Genomic DNA, 16,961 nt, shown 5'->3' on the forward strand with positions numbered 1-16,961 from the left:
ATGCTCACGGGAGGAATCAGGTCAATGTCCACCCAAGTCAAGGTTAAGGCCCACTCATCTATGGATGAAAAAAATCATTTGATCACCTCTGTTAAGCATTGCCTATTTAAACTTAATTAATAGGGGGGAGAGAGATTGGAGACCTTGCTGTTGTAAGAGCAAGCCCTTCACTGCCTCCCACCCAAAAAATAAAAAAGCCAATTGGCCTTGTACTAGGAGCCAGCCAGTCTTAATCTCTTCTCACTGTTTCCCTGCCTTTCACCCAAAATTGTGGATAATTATCAGTTCAGTGTTATTCTAAAATTGTTTAGCTAAACTCAGCCAGGGTTCCAACGCCCTACTTAAAAGGCAAACAGGTAGCTACCTATTCAGCACTAATTAGCATTATAAAGTCAGAGCCTACAGCCCAGTGCTGCTATTCAGTCAGTGCCTTAAAGACAGTCTTAGCCAGATACAGTTTACCATTAGAAAAGTTAGGGAACCCCACGGAAACAAGTTTTTTATTTAGCCCTAGGAACTCAGGCAGAACTATTGAACATAGATAATTTTTCTGCCACAGGCCACCCCTTCTTTTTTATTTTTGTTTTGTTATCTAATGGGGGGAAATGTGGCCTCCCTTCCCCCCAGCCTGGAACCTGCCTGCTCAAGGGTGGAGCTACCGGCTCATTCGTCCTGCCACGCCCACTGCTGGAACCTGCCTCTGCTGCCTGGAGTCACACACGTGTTCGTCCTGCTACTGGACCCTGAGTTACTTGGCGGGAAATTGGGTTCCCTCCCCATTCCTTTATAAACTGAGTGTCTGGAAATATTAAATTGAGTCTTGATCAGAGTCTTGTCTTGACTCCATTGTTTCTTCCGCCCCGTCTAGATTCCTCTCTTTGCAGGGAACCGCCATTCTCAGTGAACCGTTCGTGTTGTGGACCGCGGGCGGGCCGCAACACTTCAGCTCCTTGGGTCCTTTCTCTAAGTTCTCCTTTGGGAACCTTGTGCTCAGTCCAATGGTTGGCTGAGAGCATCCACCTCTATATTTGTCAGGCACTGGGAGCACCTCTTAGGAGACAGCTATATCAGGCTCCTGTCTGGAAACTCTTGTTGGCATCCACAATAGTGACTGGGCTTGGGAAATGTATATGGGATGGATCCCCAGGTGGGGCAGTCTCTGGATGGTCGTTCCTTCAGTCTTTGCTTCACATTTTGTCTCTGTAACTCCTTCCATGAGTATTTTGTTCCCCTTCTTAAGAAGAACCGAAGTATACACACTTTGGTCTTCCTTCTTCTTGAGCTTCACGTGGTCTCTGAATTGTATCTTGGGTATTCCAAGATTCTGAGCTAATATCCACTTATCAGTGAGTGCATATGATTTGTGTTCTTTTGTAATTGGGTTACCTCACTCAGGATGATATTTTCTAGTTTCATCCATTTGCTTAAGAATTTCATTAATTCATTATTTTTAATAGCTCAGTAGTACTCCATTGTGTAAATGTACCACATTTTCTATATCCATTCCTCTGTTGAGGGACATCTGGGTTCTTTCTAGCTTCTGGCTATTATAAATAAGGCTGCTATGAACATAGTGGAGCATGTGTCCTTATTACATATTGGTGCATCTTCTGGGTGCACCCAGGAGTGGTATTGCTGGGTCCTCAGGTAGTACTATGTCCAATTTTTGGAGGAACCGCCAAACTGATTACCAGCTTGTAATCCCACCAGAAATGGATGAGTATTCCTCTTTCTCCACATCCTCAACAGTATCCGCTGTCACCTGAGTTTTTGATCTTAGCCATTCTGACTGAAGAACACCTTCTCAACTATGTTCATAGCAGCTTTGTTCATAATATACAGAAACAGGAAACAAACTAGTTGTCCCTCTGCTGAAGAATGGACAAAGAAAATGTGGTACATTTAGACAGTGGCGTATTACTCAGACATTAAAAACAGTTACATTATGAAATTGCAAACATATGGATGGAACTAGAAAAGTAACCCAGACCAAGAAAGATAATTTTGTACTCACTTATAAGTGGGTATTAGTCATAAAGTCCAAGATAACATTCTACCAAACACAGACCCAAACATGCTAAGTTACAAGGAGGGCCCAAGAAAGGGTGCGGGAATCTCTGTGACAAGGGGAAATAGATTAGATATCAAAAGAGACAGAGGTAGGGTACTGGGTAGGAGAGGGCTGCTTATGGAAAGAGAAGGGATAAGGTGTGTGGAGGACAGAGGGAGAAAGTACTGGGAGACACAACTGGATTGAGGGGGGCATATCTATAGATTGAGCTTCAAAGCTAGGACAATGTAAATTCCTATGAATCTAAAAGGGTGGCCGTAGCTAAGACTCCTAACAATGGGGGATATTGAGCCTGAACCACCTATATCCTATAACCAGGCAAGACTTCCAATGGAGGGATTGGGGCACCAACCCAGACACTAAACCTTAGAACCATCATTTTTCTGTCTACAAGATGAGCAGGGGTAAAAGATGGAGCAAAATTTGGGCTAATGGCCAAGCAATGACTAGACAAACTTGAGACCCATGCAATGAAAGAGAGCCTACCCCTGACACTATTAATGATATTATGCTATACTTGAAAACAGGAGCTAGAGTAACTGTTATCAGAGAGGTTTCACCCACCAACTGATGGAAACTGATGCAGAGGCCCACTGATAAACATTAAATGAAGGTTGAGGGATCCTGTGGAAGATGGGGAGGAAGGATTGAAGGGGCCAGATGGGTCAAGGACAACACAAAAAAATCTATAGAATTAGTTAATCTGAGCCCATAGGGGCTCACAGAGACTGCACTGACAACCAGAAAGCATGCATGGGATGGGCTTATGCCCTCTGCACATATGTAATAGTTGTACAAATGGGTCTTTATGTGGGTGGGAGTAGGGCCTGTCTCTGACTATACTGCCTGTCTTAGAATCTCTTTACCCTACCCTTGCTGCCTTGTCTAGCCTGAATAGAAGGAGATGGACCTAGTGTTACTGTAACTTAATATGCCAAGGCTGGTTGATATCCATGAGAGCCCATATTTTCTGAGGAGATGGGGGGGGGAGTGGTGGATGCAGGGGGAAGTGAGCGAAGAGGCAGAGACGAGAAGGTGACAAAAGGAGGGAGGAGAAGCTGCAATTCAAATGTTAAAAAATATCCAGCAAAAGACAACATTATCCAAAGATGAAATTTGGCTGTGTTTAAAACAACTAGGAACACATATTTATAAATTACTTTATTTCAAGGCAGTAATTTAATGTTGGTTTACTTTTAGTATCAGTCAACTTTAGAGTATAGGAAGCAGTACCACTCCTGGTGGTAACACTGCGCTTGAAATCTTCCTTTCTTAGAGAAAATGTAACATTTCAACCTAGGTGTCACCACTAACTCCTGCCAACAAAAGCTGTTGAGTAGCATAGTAACCTCCTTATTAAATATTTGAAGCAAAATAATTTACTCTATTTAAAGAGCTACAGATGTCTTACTTTAGAAAATTAAAGTCTGAGGTTGGAGAGATGGCTCAGTGGATAAAACACTTACTACTGAATAGTGAGAACCCAAACTTGAACACCCAGAAGCCATTTAAAGATTGGGCATGACAGCAAGCACATATACTCCTAGTTCTACCATGAGATGGCAGGTGGGGAAAAGGGAAATCCTCAAATCTCTGAGGTCAGCTAGCCTGACATGGGTAGTCTGAACAAAACTTATATCCTTTAAATTCCTATCTCAAAGAAGATAAAACACAAAAGACTAACAACAAATGCTATCCTCTGATCCCATGTTCTACATGGTATATATATGCACACCCACACAGATATGTGTGCATGTTACATGGCATGTGCACACCCACACAAATGCATGTGCATGCACACATGCAAGCACACAGACATCATACATACATGAAAAGAAGGTAAAATAAAACAAGATTCAGGTCTTGATATTCTAGACCAGTTGTTCTCAACCTTTACTTTAATACAGCTCCTCATGTTTTGGTTACTCCCACCCATGAAGTTATGTTCATTTTGACATTATAAGTGGAATTTTGTCATGGATATGAATCATAATGTGAATATTTTTGAAGATAGAGGTTTGCCAAAGTAGTCATGACCCCCAGGTTGAGAACCATTGTTAACATTAAACATTATAAAATTTCGCTTTTAAAGCTCTGTTTTCTATAAGCACAAAAGGCTCTTTTCTAAAAATAAAACCTAAGGAATGAAGCAAGATCATAACTACATCACCTACATGTCAATGTTATCGATCAGTTTTCTTATTTTCTGTTATTTTACAATTAAGTCTTCCATGGTAGTTTAGATTTATCATGTCAGCTTTATATAGTTACTCAAGGGTTGATTGTGTTTTTGATGATCATTGATTAACAAGCTCCATTGACCTTTATGCTTGCTCCATCCTTTAAATTACAGCTGTAAACAGTAAATACACAAAAGAAATCCCCACCAGAGAGAAGCCTGACACTGGAGGTCAGAGCCTTGGTGAACTGTTTATCTTTCAAAATAAATGAGTGCGCACACTGTGAAATTTGAAAACAGTAGCATGTAGTATGTATCCATTTATTTTATAGGACCAATCTAAAATTAATCTAAAGGAAGCATTATATTGTAAATGGTATTATGGCTTTATATCTTCTAGTAATAAGCTCTACAACCTTGAGAAAACCACTTTAATTTTGACTGTTTGCTTGTTTTGCTTTGTTTTATTGGACTTCTCCTCAAAGGAGGAAATTTAAAACAGACCTTCCTAAAAATTCCTTTCCATGCACTAAATCTATGACGTACAAAGTTAAGTTGTAAAGTAAGGGACCAATCGGGAGGACCCAACAAGAAACAAGAAGTTTCAGCACTCACGTTCCTCTCTAGATGTCCTAAAATCCTCCAGCGTCATGTCATCATTCCCACACAGCTGCTAAGTGGGTGACTTTCTCTTTTATTGCTAGCAATGCTACCAATGGTATTGCCACATAAATATACAGTCTTCTCCCTACAGGAGATTTTAAGGGAACTAAGTTAGAGCCAAGTGATCACAGCCACCATCACCTGTGCAATGAATGGGATGACTAATCAAACTGTCTCAGTTCCACTAACTCAGTCAGCTGATCCTCACCCTGTGAAATCACAGCTCAAACCATCCCCAGTGAAAAAGTTCATTTGTACAGATTCCATGCAAAGCTCTTTGGCTCCTTTGACTCTTCGAGACTTTTTCCAAAATAAGTCAATCAAAAAGTTTTAGATAACATCATAAAATTAATGATACACACCATTTTAACAAATTTGACATTAAAATATTTTTATTTTTGTTTTATGTGTGCAGATGTTTTTCATGTGTATATGTCTATTCACATCACACAGAGGTAGTGCCGGTAGAGAACAAATGGGGCATTGGATCGTCCAGAACTGGAGTTAGAGACAGTGTGAGCTACAGTGTGGGGCCTGGGAATTGAACCTGTGTCCAGTGGAAGAACAGTCAGTGCTTTTAACCATGGAACCATCTCTCCTGCCCTAAATTTGGCTTTCTTATAAACAGAGGGAACAACTTAATTTTCAACTTTTCCCAATGCTTAACAATACCACCATGTAGGTAGAAAATATACAACATTGTTCAGATTAAATTGGAAAGTAGAAGAAAGATATAGAATTGTGGGTTCTTATCTGGAGATGCTAAATATTTTGGTATTTATGCTGGATATTAACCCTTAAGAAAGATGCATTGCATGAATTTTCAGTGAATTAATGAAAATAGCCTATTATTTTAAATAAGTAATGTAATTGATCAGTACGGGGTATAGGCTTTACCAGAGCTCACCTTACAGTCTTCCCAGTTTTCTTGTAACCACGTTTCCCATTCTTTTTTCTCCAGTACTCTTTTCTTTGAAGGCAAGCTGCATCCCACCTGTCTGGAAAGGAACCATTCTTCAGAGGGTCCTGAACCAAAAATATAACATGAAACCTCAGAAGTTAGGAAACCATCTTTGCTTGATTGTTTTTTGTCAAGTGTTTGAAACGTTAGTCTCTATCTGGTTGGAAAATAAGATGATTTAATCATATTGCTTCCATCCAGTGTGTGCTCTACCCCATTTCTATGCCTAGTCCAGGTAGAAGGAAGCTGGATCACTTGACCCCATCAAATGACTTTACTGTATTTCCCACTTTTGAAGGCTTGCTAGAAAGGTTTGTCTTAAAATCTGCCCACTGGACTTCCTCTCATATCTTGCTAAGTATAGGTCAGTCTCTGTATCCACAGGCTCCCTAACGGTCATTGGTTGAAACTAAGGATGTATAACCCATGGTCGAAGGTCAACTAGGATGCTAGACTCTGATTTGGAAACAGGGAACCAGATTCATACATATGACCCCTAACCCTGTTCTCCTGTTCTTCCCCCTACTGGAGAAGCCTTGTCTAATGGCTTATCATCTAAATATCCCCATCACAAGATTCATTGCATAGGAGGAGAACTAGCAAGTAATTTTATTTGTTTTTAATCTATTAATTTTAATTTTCAATAGAAATTACAGAAATGAGAATTTATAGCTGCAGATTGTGTGTGTGTGTGTGTGTGTGTGTATGTGTGTATGTGTGTGTGTGTGTGTGTATAATGGGCCAAGATAATATATATCAATTAGATATGTATATACCAATATATATGCATAATACACACATATGCACACACACATATATAATGGACCAATGATAATGTATGTACATATATATAAATATATTAATTAGATACACTAATATATATGCATAATACACATCCATACACACACAAACATATATGTCATACACACATACACATATATATGGACCTTATTTCTAAAGATCTTTAAGAGTAAATAAGTAAAATGACTTAAGTGTGAATCAGAGGTAAAACAATTGCCTAGCATACAGAAGATCCTGGGTTTAATCTTCAGTCAACACACACACACACACACACACACACACACATATTCACCTTTAGAATTTGAAGTAGCATATAACTAGGGAAAAACAGTAATTAGACTATATATTATCCACCATTTTATTAGACCAACCTAAATTCTGGGCATAGATTTTAAAGTTCAAATATAATTCAATATTCTTTTCTACAACTAATAAAAAGTAAAGAAGTTACTTTAACTAATACAGAAAAATTAGTATGTAGAATTAGCCTATAGGCCTATATAGACTATATCTACCACACAAAAATGAGTGAAGCCAGTAGTATATCTAATCTTGATATAATTTGTGTGGAGGAGTGCAGAGCCATCCCTGATTTTATTTTTGATGTTCTAATTCAGTGAGTTCTTTATCTGATCGTTTTTCAGAGTGAGACTCCATCCCTTCCCTTTCAGTGTCTGGACACTCAGATCCCATAAAGCTCAAGCTTCTTTTCCAGACATCTCACTTGAAGCTGAGACCAAGCTTTCAGGAAACATTTGCCCTGGAGCATGCGCAGGCAAAACATGACAGGCGTGACTTACTCCTGGCCCACAAACCCTACCTCGGTCAACAGAACTGCCCACATCTTATCCTAATTTGTATTTCTAAAGAAATTTCCTACTGTTCTCCAATCTTCTCCGTTCACACTTCTCAAGGTTAGGAAAGATTGTTCTGCTTCTGACTGTAAGGTGGGTGGAAATGATCCCTGTGAGTCTAGATAATGGATTTTCAGGTTCTGACCTTCAGCTCTTTGCATATCTAAAATTAGCAGAAAGAACAGAAGCAATGACCCAAAGTGAGCTGACTTTGGATATAAAACATATTTGTTTTGTATTTATGATTATTTATAAGACATTTATTTCTACAAATTGGCCAACATATGCTTTTTTATTTCCACAATCTGCTGCATGTTTTATTGAGCTACCCAAGCAAAGCTAATTCTTGCATCATCCAGGGGCACTAAAACAACTCAGTGGTAAGCTTTCAAGGATGCCTCTAGCACCAACATATTGTGTTTATATGTGTTGTACCCCTGCCCTTTGTCCTCATTTCTGTCCCTCTACTTTTAAGGAATTCATGTCTCCAATCTTTTCAAAGATAAATAACATAAAAAGCAACATATGGAAGCACCAAGGATCAACATTTCTCACATGGCATGTTTGTTTAGTCCAGAAGTCCTCAACCTGTGGATTGCAACCCCTTTTTGGATGTAATGACTCTTTCCCACTGGTCACCTCACACCATCAGAATGCACAAATATTTATACTACAATTCATAACAGTAGCTAAATTACAGGTATGAAGTATCAATAACAATAATTTGTGGTTGGGGTCACAACATGAGGAATTATATTAAAGGGTTGCAGCATTCGGAAGGTTGAGAACCACTAGACAATGACAGGAAGTAACTATTCCATTTGTAAAGGATTTATGGAGGCAATAAGAGAAAAAACCCTCTGTTTCATTATTTTGACACAAGCATTAATCTTTTTTTGCCAGGGGGAGGTATAGGTCAAAGAGTCATTTGGCCTATTTCTGTCAAAATGAACCCTACTGTGGTAACCTAAGAAATCTTTTGACCCCCACTGTGGTAGGGTCAACAAATTTGCAAATAAGATAGCCGTGGTTAGGAAATGGTCTTCACTGATTAAGATGATTGGAACTAAAATCCACAGTGGAGAAAGCTTGAAAAATCCACCCAACTGTCTTTAGATACCTTCAAATGGTATTGTCTTGAACCATCTCCAGATTTGGTAACGCTCACAGTGTGATGAATATCCCAGAGTTTTTAAGCTCTGCCCTGTACTGTTTGTTTGAGTGCAATTGATTTTCTGCTCTTTTAATTATTTCATTTTGCAGTAGAGTCCAAAGATTTCTTTGGTATTGGGGGTCAAAGTCATTTCCTCTGTGAGAAGCTACATTAAACTGACTTTCTTTCTTTTTTTTTTCTCCTACTGGGTTAGTAATTGAAGATATATCTTAGCATCTAAAACTATAGAGCAGAGTATCTGATAGCCCAGGGATGTTGGCTCTCACTTGCTATTTCTCAGCTCATTCTTTGTCTCCTCAGTGGATTTATGACTAGAAATGGCAGTCAAAGAATCACTTTGCTGGGAGATTTTCAATTGAAATAAATCTATCCTTTAGAAGGATTCTGCTAACAATTGGCTTCTTTGCTTCATTTAATTGGAAGAAGCTAAGGCAGTCTTGATCCAGCAATCAAAGCTTCAGGAAATTGCTCTTTATCACACACCAGATAACCTTGCTTTCCTTACCAACACTTTTGGGAATAGACAATTGGGACACTTGAGATCAACAAAAATAGTTTTGATAAGTGGTTCAGGAGTTAATGTCAGAGCAGGATAATTCTTATCTGTGTGCTCTTGAAAACATTTGTTTTCCATCTCACAAAACAAACTTAAATCAAATCGAGGCCATTTTAGAAAGGACATCTATTTCCATTATAGTTTGAGGTGATGGGTTTTTTTGCCCAGTGTTTTCCTTCCCCTAGGTAATGCTCTGTTTCTTTTATGACTAGTCACTTAAAGAGAGATTGGGTTCTGTTAATGATCTAAGGAAAGGAAATGTGCCTTTATCGCAAAAGAGCAATGGTGTCCTCTGCATGAGTGGTTACTGTTGTCATGGAGTGGGATTGGATCTGCTGATTGATGACCTCAGCACTTGACCTGGCCCTTTAAATCAAGGAGGGAAGGAAGTTTGGCGAACTATTTCTGTATATACCCACTGTCATTTTCCTCTCACATTTACTACTGTTTTCATGCCCTCATGTTTCTTCAGTTCTATAGTTCTCACCACATCTCAGCCCTATACTTATGGTCAGACTATAGCTTCTATTTTTATTCATTCTTCTCACATATATTACATCCAAACTACAGTTTCCATTCCCTAACCTCCTTCAGTTTCCCACACTACCCATTTCCTCCAGATCCACTCTCCCTTTGCCTCTTCTCATAAAAGTCTCCCCAACGACATCAAACAAACAGAGCATAACAATCTACCCTAAGACTAGCCACATGCCATCACATCAAGGCTGAATGACGTGATGCAATAGGAGTAAAAGGGTCCCACAAGCGAACAAAAGAGTCAGGGACAGCCTCTGCTCCCAATTTTAGGATTCCACAACAACACTAAATTACTCAGCCATTACATATATGCAGAGAACTTAGGTAAGAGCCATACAGGTTTCCTGATCTCTTAATTTCCCATGAATCCTAGTCAGTTGCAGAATACAAGTTCTTCTTGCATCATCGCAGTTGACAAAATCATCAAGCATCTCCCAACCGTGTGTGTGTGTATGTATATAATACCACACGCACACACACACACACACCAATGCACTTCCTTTATTTACTGTCTATCAGATATCTCTTCTCAAAACACTCAGTATGTCTCATAAGAAGGCCTTCAGATAGTCTCCAAGAGAATTTGCTGCCATCATTCAACAAGTCCAAGGAGGTTCCAGAAGTCCATCCTATGGGAACTACATCACATTGTGGTATAAAAGGCTCAGAAATGAAAATTTTCACACAATACACTTAAAGATCCCAGCTGATTCCTGTTCATCTCACTCAGTGGTATGGCTTGTACCCCCATGCAATGGCAAACTCCTCTTTGATTCGTACCTACTTAGTCTCTGTATCTTCTGATCTCACTCCTTCTTAATTTTCTAAAATTTCTCTTTTTCAAAAAAATACTCTAATGTTCCTAAAGGCCATGCCTAAAATGTGTCTTAATGTTATTTACTGGCATTTTAAGAAATGAGTTAATGCTTAGCTGCCTATAGAGTTAATAGCACTAAAGTATGTGAGCATGTTTTGTACCAGGTTTCAGAATATATACAGAAAATGTGGTACATTTACACAATGGAGTACTACTTCGCTATTAAAAACAATGACTTCATAAAATTCACAGGCAAATGGACATCCTGAGTGAGATAACCCAGTCACAAAATAACACACAAGGTATGTATTCACTGAAAAGTGGATATTAGGCAAAAAACTCGGAATACCCATGATACAGTTCAAACACCACATGAAGCTCAAGAAGAAAGAAGACCAAAGTGTGGATGCTTCAGTCTTTCTTAGAAGGGGGAACACAATAACCACAGGAGGAAATACAGAGACAAAGTGTGGAGCAGAGATGGAAGAAAAGACCATCCAGAGACTGCCCTACATGGGAAACCATCCCACATACAGTCACCAAATGCATACAGTATTGTGAATTGCAAAAAGTGCTTTGCTGACAGGAGCCTGATATCACTGTCTCCTGAGAGGCTCTGCCAAAGCCTGACAAATACAGAAGTGTATGCTCACAGCAAACCATTGGACTGAGCACAGGGTCCCCAAAGCACCCTGGAGGAGTTAGAGAAGGAACCCAAGGAGTTGAAGGGGTTTGCAATCCTATAGGAGGAACAACAATATCAACAAACCAGACACCCCAGAGCTTCCAGGAACTAAACCACCAATCAAATAGTACACATGGAGCGACCCATAGCACCAGCTGCATATGTAGCCCATCAATGGGAGGAGAGGCCCTTGGTCCTGTGAAGAATAGATGTCCCAGTGTAGGGAAATGCCAGGACAAGGAAGAGGGTATGGATGGGTGGATGGGTGGGGGAACAGACTCATAGAAGCAGGGAGAAGGTGGATGGGATGGGGGCTTTCAGAGGGGAAACCAGGAAAGCGGATAACATTTGAAATGTAAATAAAGAAAATATCTAAGAAAAAAGAAAGAGAAAAGAAGATCAAAGTGTGGATGCTTCAGTCCTACTTAGAAGGGGGAACAAAATAATCACAGGAAGTAAATGGTGAGAGGGACTTGGTAAGAAGAAGGCTGGAAGGGGGCAGGATCAGGTATGGGAGGAGGTGGGGGAGGAATACAGAGGGTCAGGAAATTGAACAAAGTTGTGCATCAATGAGGGATGGGGAACAGAGGGTAGCCACCAGAAAGTTCCAGAAGGCAGGAAAGCAAAAGGCTCCCAGGACCCAACTGGAATGACATTAGCTGAAATATCCAACAAAGGGGAGAGATAACCTGTAGAGACTACATCCAGAGGTTAGACATGATCCCCAGTTGAGGGATGGGGCCACCCACTTAACTCCACAATTTTAACCCAGAATTGCTTCTGTCTGTAGAGGCCAAAGGAAAGGCCATCCAGAGACTGCCTCACTTGAGTATCTATCCCATGTGCCGCCAAGAAGTGCTTGCTGAAAGGAGCCTGATATAACTGTCTCCTGAGAGGCTCTGCCAGAGTTTGACCAATACAGATGCAGATGCCTGCAGGCAACCAACAGACTGAGCATTAGGGACTCTAATGGAGGAGTTAGGGGAAGGACTGTAGGAGATAAAGGGGTTTGCAATCCCATAGGAAGAACAACAAAATAAACCAACAAGAACCCCCAGAGCTCCCAGGGACTAAACCACCAACCAAAGAGTACACATGGAGATAACCATGGCTCCAACTGCATATGTAGCAAAGGATGGTCTTATCTAGCATTAATGGGAGAGGAGGTCCTGTGAAGGCTTGATGCCCTGCTGTAAGAGAATGCTAGGATGGTGAGGCAGGAGTGCATGGGTGAGTGGGGAGCACCCTCATAGAATCAGAGGGATGAGGATGGAATAGGCAGTTTGTGGAGGGGAAACTGGGAAAGGGGATAACACTTGGAATGTAAATAAAGAAAATATCCAATAAAAATACATTTAAAAAGAATGTATTTAGATCTTCCTGTGTTGGCTGAGCTTGAGTGAAAGGCATGTATCATGTGGGTAAATAGTGCTACTGTTAGATATAAATGGATAGGATAACATCTCTAAGCATACTTTTTCAAAATCAGTCATTAAATTACATAATATAGTGTTATACAATATACAGTTCATTATATAATTAAAATATATATTATGTGTATTATGTAATATAATATGTATTTATATTCATATGCTATATACATACTATATTATATATTATTTATAAAGATATAAAATATATAACATAAATATCATATATAATAATATTTATAACTATGAAATTGTATAATATACAGTGTTAATATACTTTAAATATAGATGAGGAAAAAGCCAAAGTACTTAAAATTTCATAAAAACTAAAAGTTTGGTGAAATAGAAGTGACATAGCATTATATGGCTGACTTAAATACATAGTGACATGAGAAATATATAAGCCTCAGTTTTAGTTCATTAAAGTTCAAGGCTAGGATTTGAGAAACTAGGATTCTGTTGTCCAAGCATGGGAGATGAGTGCATGGGTGGGTGGGGGAGCACACTCAGAAGCAGGGGATGAGGATGGGATAGGGGGGTTGTGGAGGGGAAACCAGGAAAGGCGATAACACTTGAAATGTAAATAAAGAAAATAGCCAATAAAAACATATTAAAAAGAATATATTTAAGTCTTCCTTTGTTAGCTGAGCTTGATGAAAAGACATGTATTGTGTGACTAAATAGTGCTACTGTTAGACATAAATGAACAGGTTAACATCTCCAAGTACACTTTTATCCCTGCCCCAAAAGAGAGATACCACTCATCTTTTCTCTGTTCTTTTATTCTATCATGGTCTTCAAAAAACTGGATTGTTTCCACCTGTTCTGGGTAAGGGAATTTTTTTTTTTTAAAACCAACTCTACTAATTCAAATGATAGGCTTTCAATAGTATCCATACAGGCAAAACCTGATATAACAATTTGTCATCTCTTTATATATCCCTTAATCCAGGTAGGATGACAATGTCAGAGGGTGCTTCAGTACAAATAATTAAGACCCATGTTCAAGGTCCTGTGGTGGCATCACCCAATCATTGAGTCTCAGAGAGAACTAAATGGAAGAAAGAAAAGGAGTCCATGCTCACTTCTGGAGCTGGGAGCCATCAGAAGTTCGCGTGCCCTGGCATTTAGACTCTAGGCCTTGTATGAGAATTTTCCCCTGAGACTACAACTAAGATAGTCACATCATCAGCTTCCCTCGTTCTTCATCTGCTTGACATATTTGGGGGCTTCATATCTTCTGTTATCATGTTAGTCAATTATTATAACTCATATGTAATTTTATATATAGACAAAATATTGTTGGGTATGCTTTTTCTGGAGAATCCTAGTATACTGAATATAATATTTTATTGATCTTAATATACATTTATACAAAATTAAAGCAGTATTAGCTCATTACTTGAGATATTATTCATAAAAACTAATAATCTAATATCTATAAGATGATCATTGATTAAATCCATTTAAATGTAAATGTAGTATACGTATATACAACTTTAAAAAGTATGTTTTACTTGATAACATAAGCATACAAAATATAGATAGATAGATAGATAGATAGATAGATAGATAGATAGATAGATAGATAGATGTAGATATAGATGTAGATATATAGATAATAGGACCTGTAACCATCTATCGTAACCTTATTTAATATTTGGAACAAAATATTATTATTTATACAATGCTTTAAAGATGAAGTCACTACATAAGCAATCCTTTGCTACTACACAAAAATTCAATATGCCAGCATAATTCCACCCCTAAGGAATATATTGTGGTGGTTTGAATGAGAATGGAGAATGGTTACCATAGGTTTGTATGTTTAAATACTTGGCCCTCAGTTAGTGGAACTGTTTGGAATAGATTAGGATGTGTGGCCTTTTTAGAGGAAATGTGTTAGAGCCTAAGAATGGGCTCTAAAGTTTTAAAAGTGCCCACCATGCCCAGTCTCCACAATCCCCCACCTCTGCCTGCTACAAAAGGATAAACAAACCCTAATTAAATGCTTTCTATTATAGGAGTTGCCTTGGTCATGGTGTCTTTTCACAGCATTAGAATTGTAACACACACACACACACACACACACAATCTAATCAGAGAATAAGATTTTTTTACCTTTCCTTATTCTTGGGCAATGTAGCTGACTACCCCGAATCTCATGCTGTTCTATACAGTACCAAGGGAGGTATTTGTAAGAATCTGATGGAAGCTTAAAATAAGAGAGAAAAGAAATATCATTTAATGTATTTCTAGAATATAATGTATTTCTTTTGCTTCTACGTGTCAAACATTCAGCCAAATTAGATTCCAAGTGTCCTGTAATGGAAGTCACCTTAGTGGAGTCAACGTTATGCATCTTCATGCTCTGTATCCCAGCACTTGCAACCTATTTATGTTTGATGGTCAACAATAGAATAAATAAATAAGCATACATATAAATATATATCACATATTATATATTTACATGCACAGAAGCATCATGGGTCTAATTTAGGAAATTATGTTAAATACCCTTTAATGTCTGTTTACTATTTCATGAGGATTAATTGACTGTAGAACAGTTCTGAGTGGTAAGGTTGCTTTCTTAAATGGACACTTTTTATTGTATAACTCCTCTAAATCATTCCGCGTGTACAACATCTGCCCTTGTGTAATTACATAAAATAATCTCTCAGTCTGTGCTTACAATATTAAATGTGTGATGTTGTTAATTATCTTCTTAAGTCATTTAGTTCTCACACAGATCTGGGTTTATAAACTATTACACATCCCGATGGCCCCTGCTGTAAACCACTTCTCTTTATTAACGCTAAGTTTAAGTAGGCAGCTCTCATTGAATGAAGAATTTCAGACTTGGTCATCTTCATCTTTGTGACCAGTATAGCACTGACCAGAATATGTACTGAAACCATCTCTGGGTAAATTTCACAGAGCACTTCTTGCTGTTCCAGAAGACCTAAGCTCAGTTTCCATATCACATAATAAGCGTTTCACAATTGCCTAGGATTCTGGCTTCAGGGGATTACAGTGCCTCTGCCTCATTGCAAAGGTTGTGGATAGTCTAAATTCCCAGGATTTTGTATCTCTGATGACAGTTTCAAGGTTAACATAAACAAAATTTATATTACTGAAGAAATACTATGCTAAATATATAAATAAATCATAGATTTCACTCCTCTGCTATCCATTCTGACACACAGATAGAAGAGACCAATTCAGAACACATGGCTTAACAAAATGCCCTCAAAGCATTAAGAAAAAGTGCATTCATCTTACAGAACCTCTCACATAGCCTATGTTTTTCCTAGGTATAAATTTGTGTAACCAGTATAAAAATATTTCAACTGCTAGATAATCTTTTTTATGTGGTTAATATAAATTTAAACATAAGTTTTTTCTATGAGATTTTGAACTGCTAGCATGCTAGTACACATGTAAGTCTATACTGTGAATTGTTTCTGTGGGCTTTAAAGCCATAATGCCTTTAATTCTTGGCCCAACACATAGAAGAACATGTTGGGTGACATGCTTTTGCCAGACATTGGGAATACAAAATTGATTAAAATATAGTAACTGTGTTTGAGTCATGTCCTATAATTTGAGAACAGACATATAAAACTCATCTGAAACTATGGGCTAAGTGGAACCATTTTAATGAAAGGGAAAGAAATAAGAACATTCATGGACTATGTTAAATATAAGTTCTTGTATTTTTTGAATCATAATGTAAGTTAAATTGATAATAAAAAATATTTACCAAGGATGATATTCCAGAATATGAACGTGAAGGACATGGTCTGTTCCTTGAAAGAGCTGAATGGCTTTCAGGCTCCCTGGGACCAGAGTAGTATGATGTGATAGACGGGCAGGTCTCCTGGCAACTTGTGGTTTGTTCTGAGGAGCTGAGGGAAAGGATGTATTTAAAGTCTTTTTGTGTCTCTTTTGTTGTTCTAAAATTAAGTATCTCTGTTTAAAATAAAAGCAAATTATAAGCAAAAACTTTCATCAAGAGAAGAGTTAAATGATACTCAAAGAGTTATTATACATAGTTTCATAATTTATAATATAATGTATACATATACATACATACATACACACACACACATAGTAAAACAAATGTCCCTCATCTCCAAGACAAGAATGCATGCATGAACTGCCTGTCTTAGGAAAAGAAATATGTTAGATACATTAGCATACTACCTACCAAGTTCATAAAATGCCAAGTTG

The 16,961-nt window shown here is 38.3% G+C and overlaps 1 protein-coding gene across 1 annotated transcript in view; it reads right to left on the bottom strand.

The window, feature by feature from the left end:
* Window positions 1-16,961, bottom strand: part of LOC147005615 (uncharacterized) — a 51,016-nt gene that overhangs the window by 28,266 nt on the left and 5,789 nt on the right. Inside the window, exons 2-4 of the mRNA XM_085836067.1 lie at window positions 16,492-16,684; window positions 14,850-14,943; window positions 5,821-5,939 (exon numbers count right to left, since the gene is read on the bottom strand). Coding sequence (XP_085692193.1) covers window positions 5,821-5,939; window positions 14,850-14,943; window positions 16,492-16,684 — 406 coding nt within the window. The remainder of the gene's footprint in view (window positions 1-5,820; window positions 5,940-14,849; window positions 14,944-16,491; window positions 16,685-16,961) is intronic.

The sequence above is a fragment of the Mus caroli genome, unplaced genomic scaffold (genome assembly GCF_978045245.1).
Source record: "Mus caroli unplaced genomic scaffold, Mus_caroli_1 scaffold_3, whole genome shotgun sequence".
Classification (NCBI taxonomy): Eukaryota; Metazoa; Chordata; class Mammalia; order Rodentia; family Muridae; genus Mus; species Mus caroli.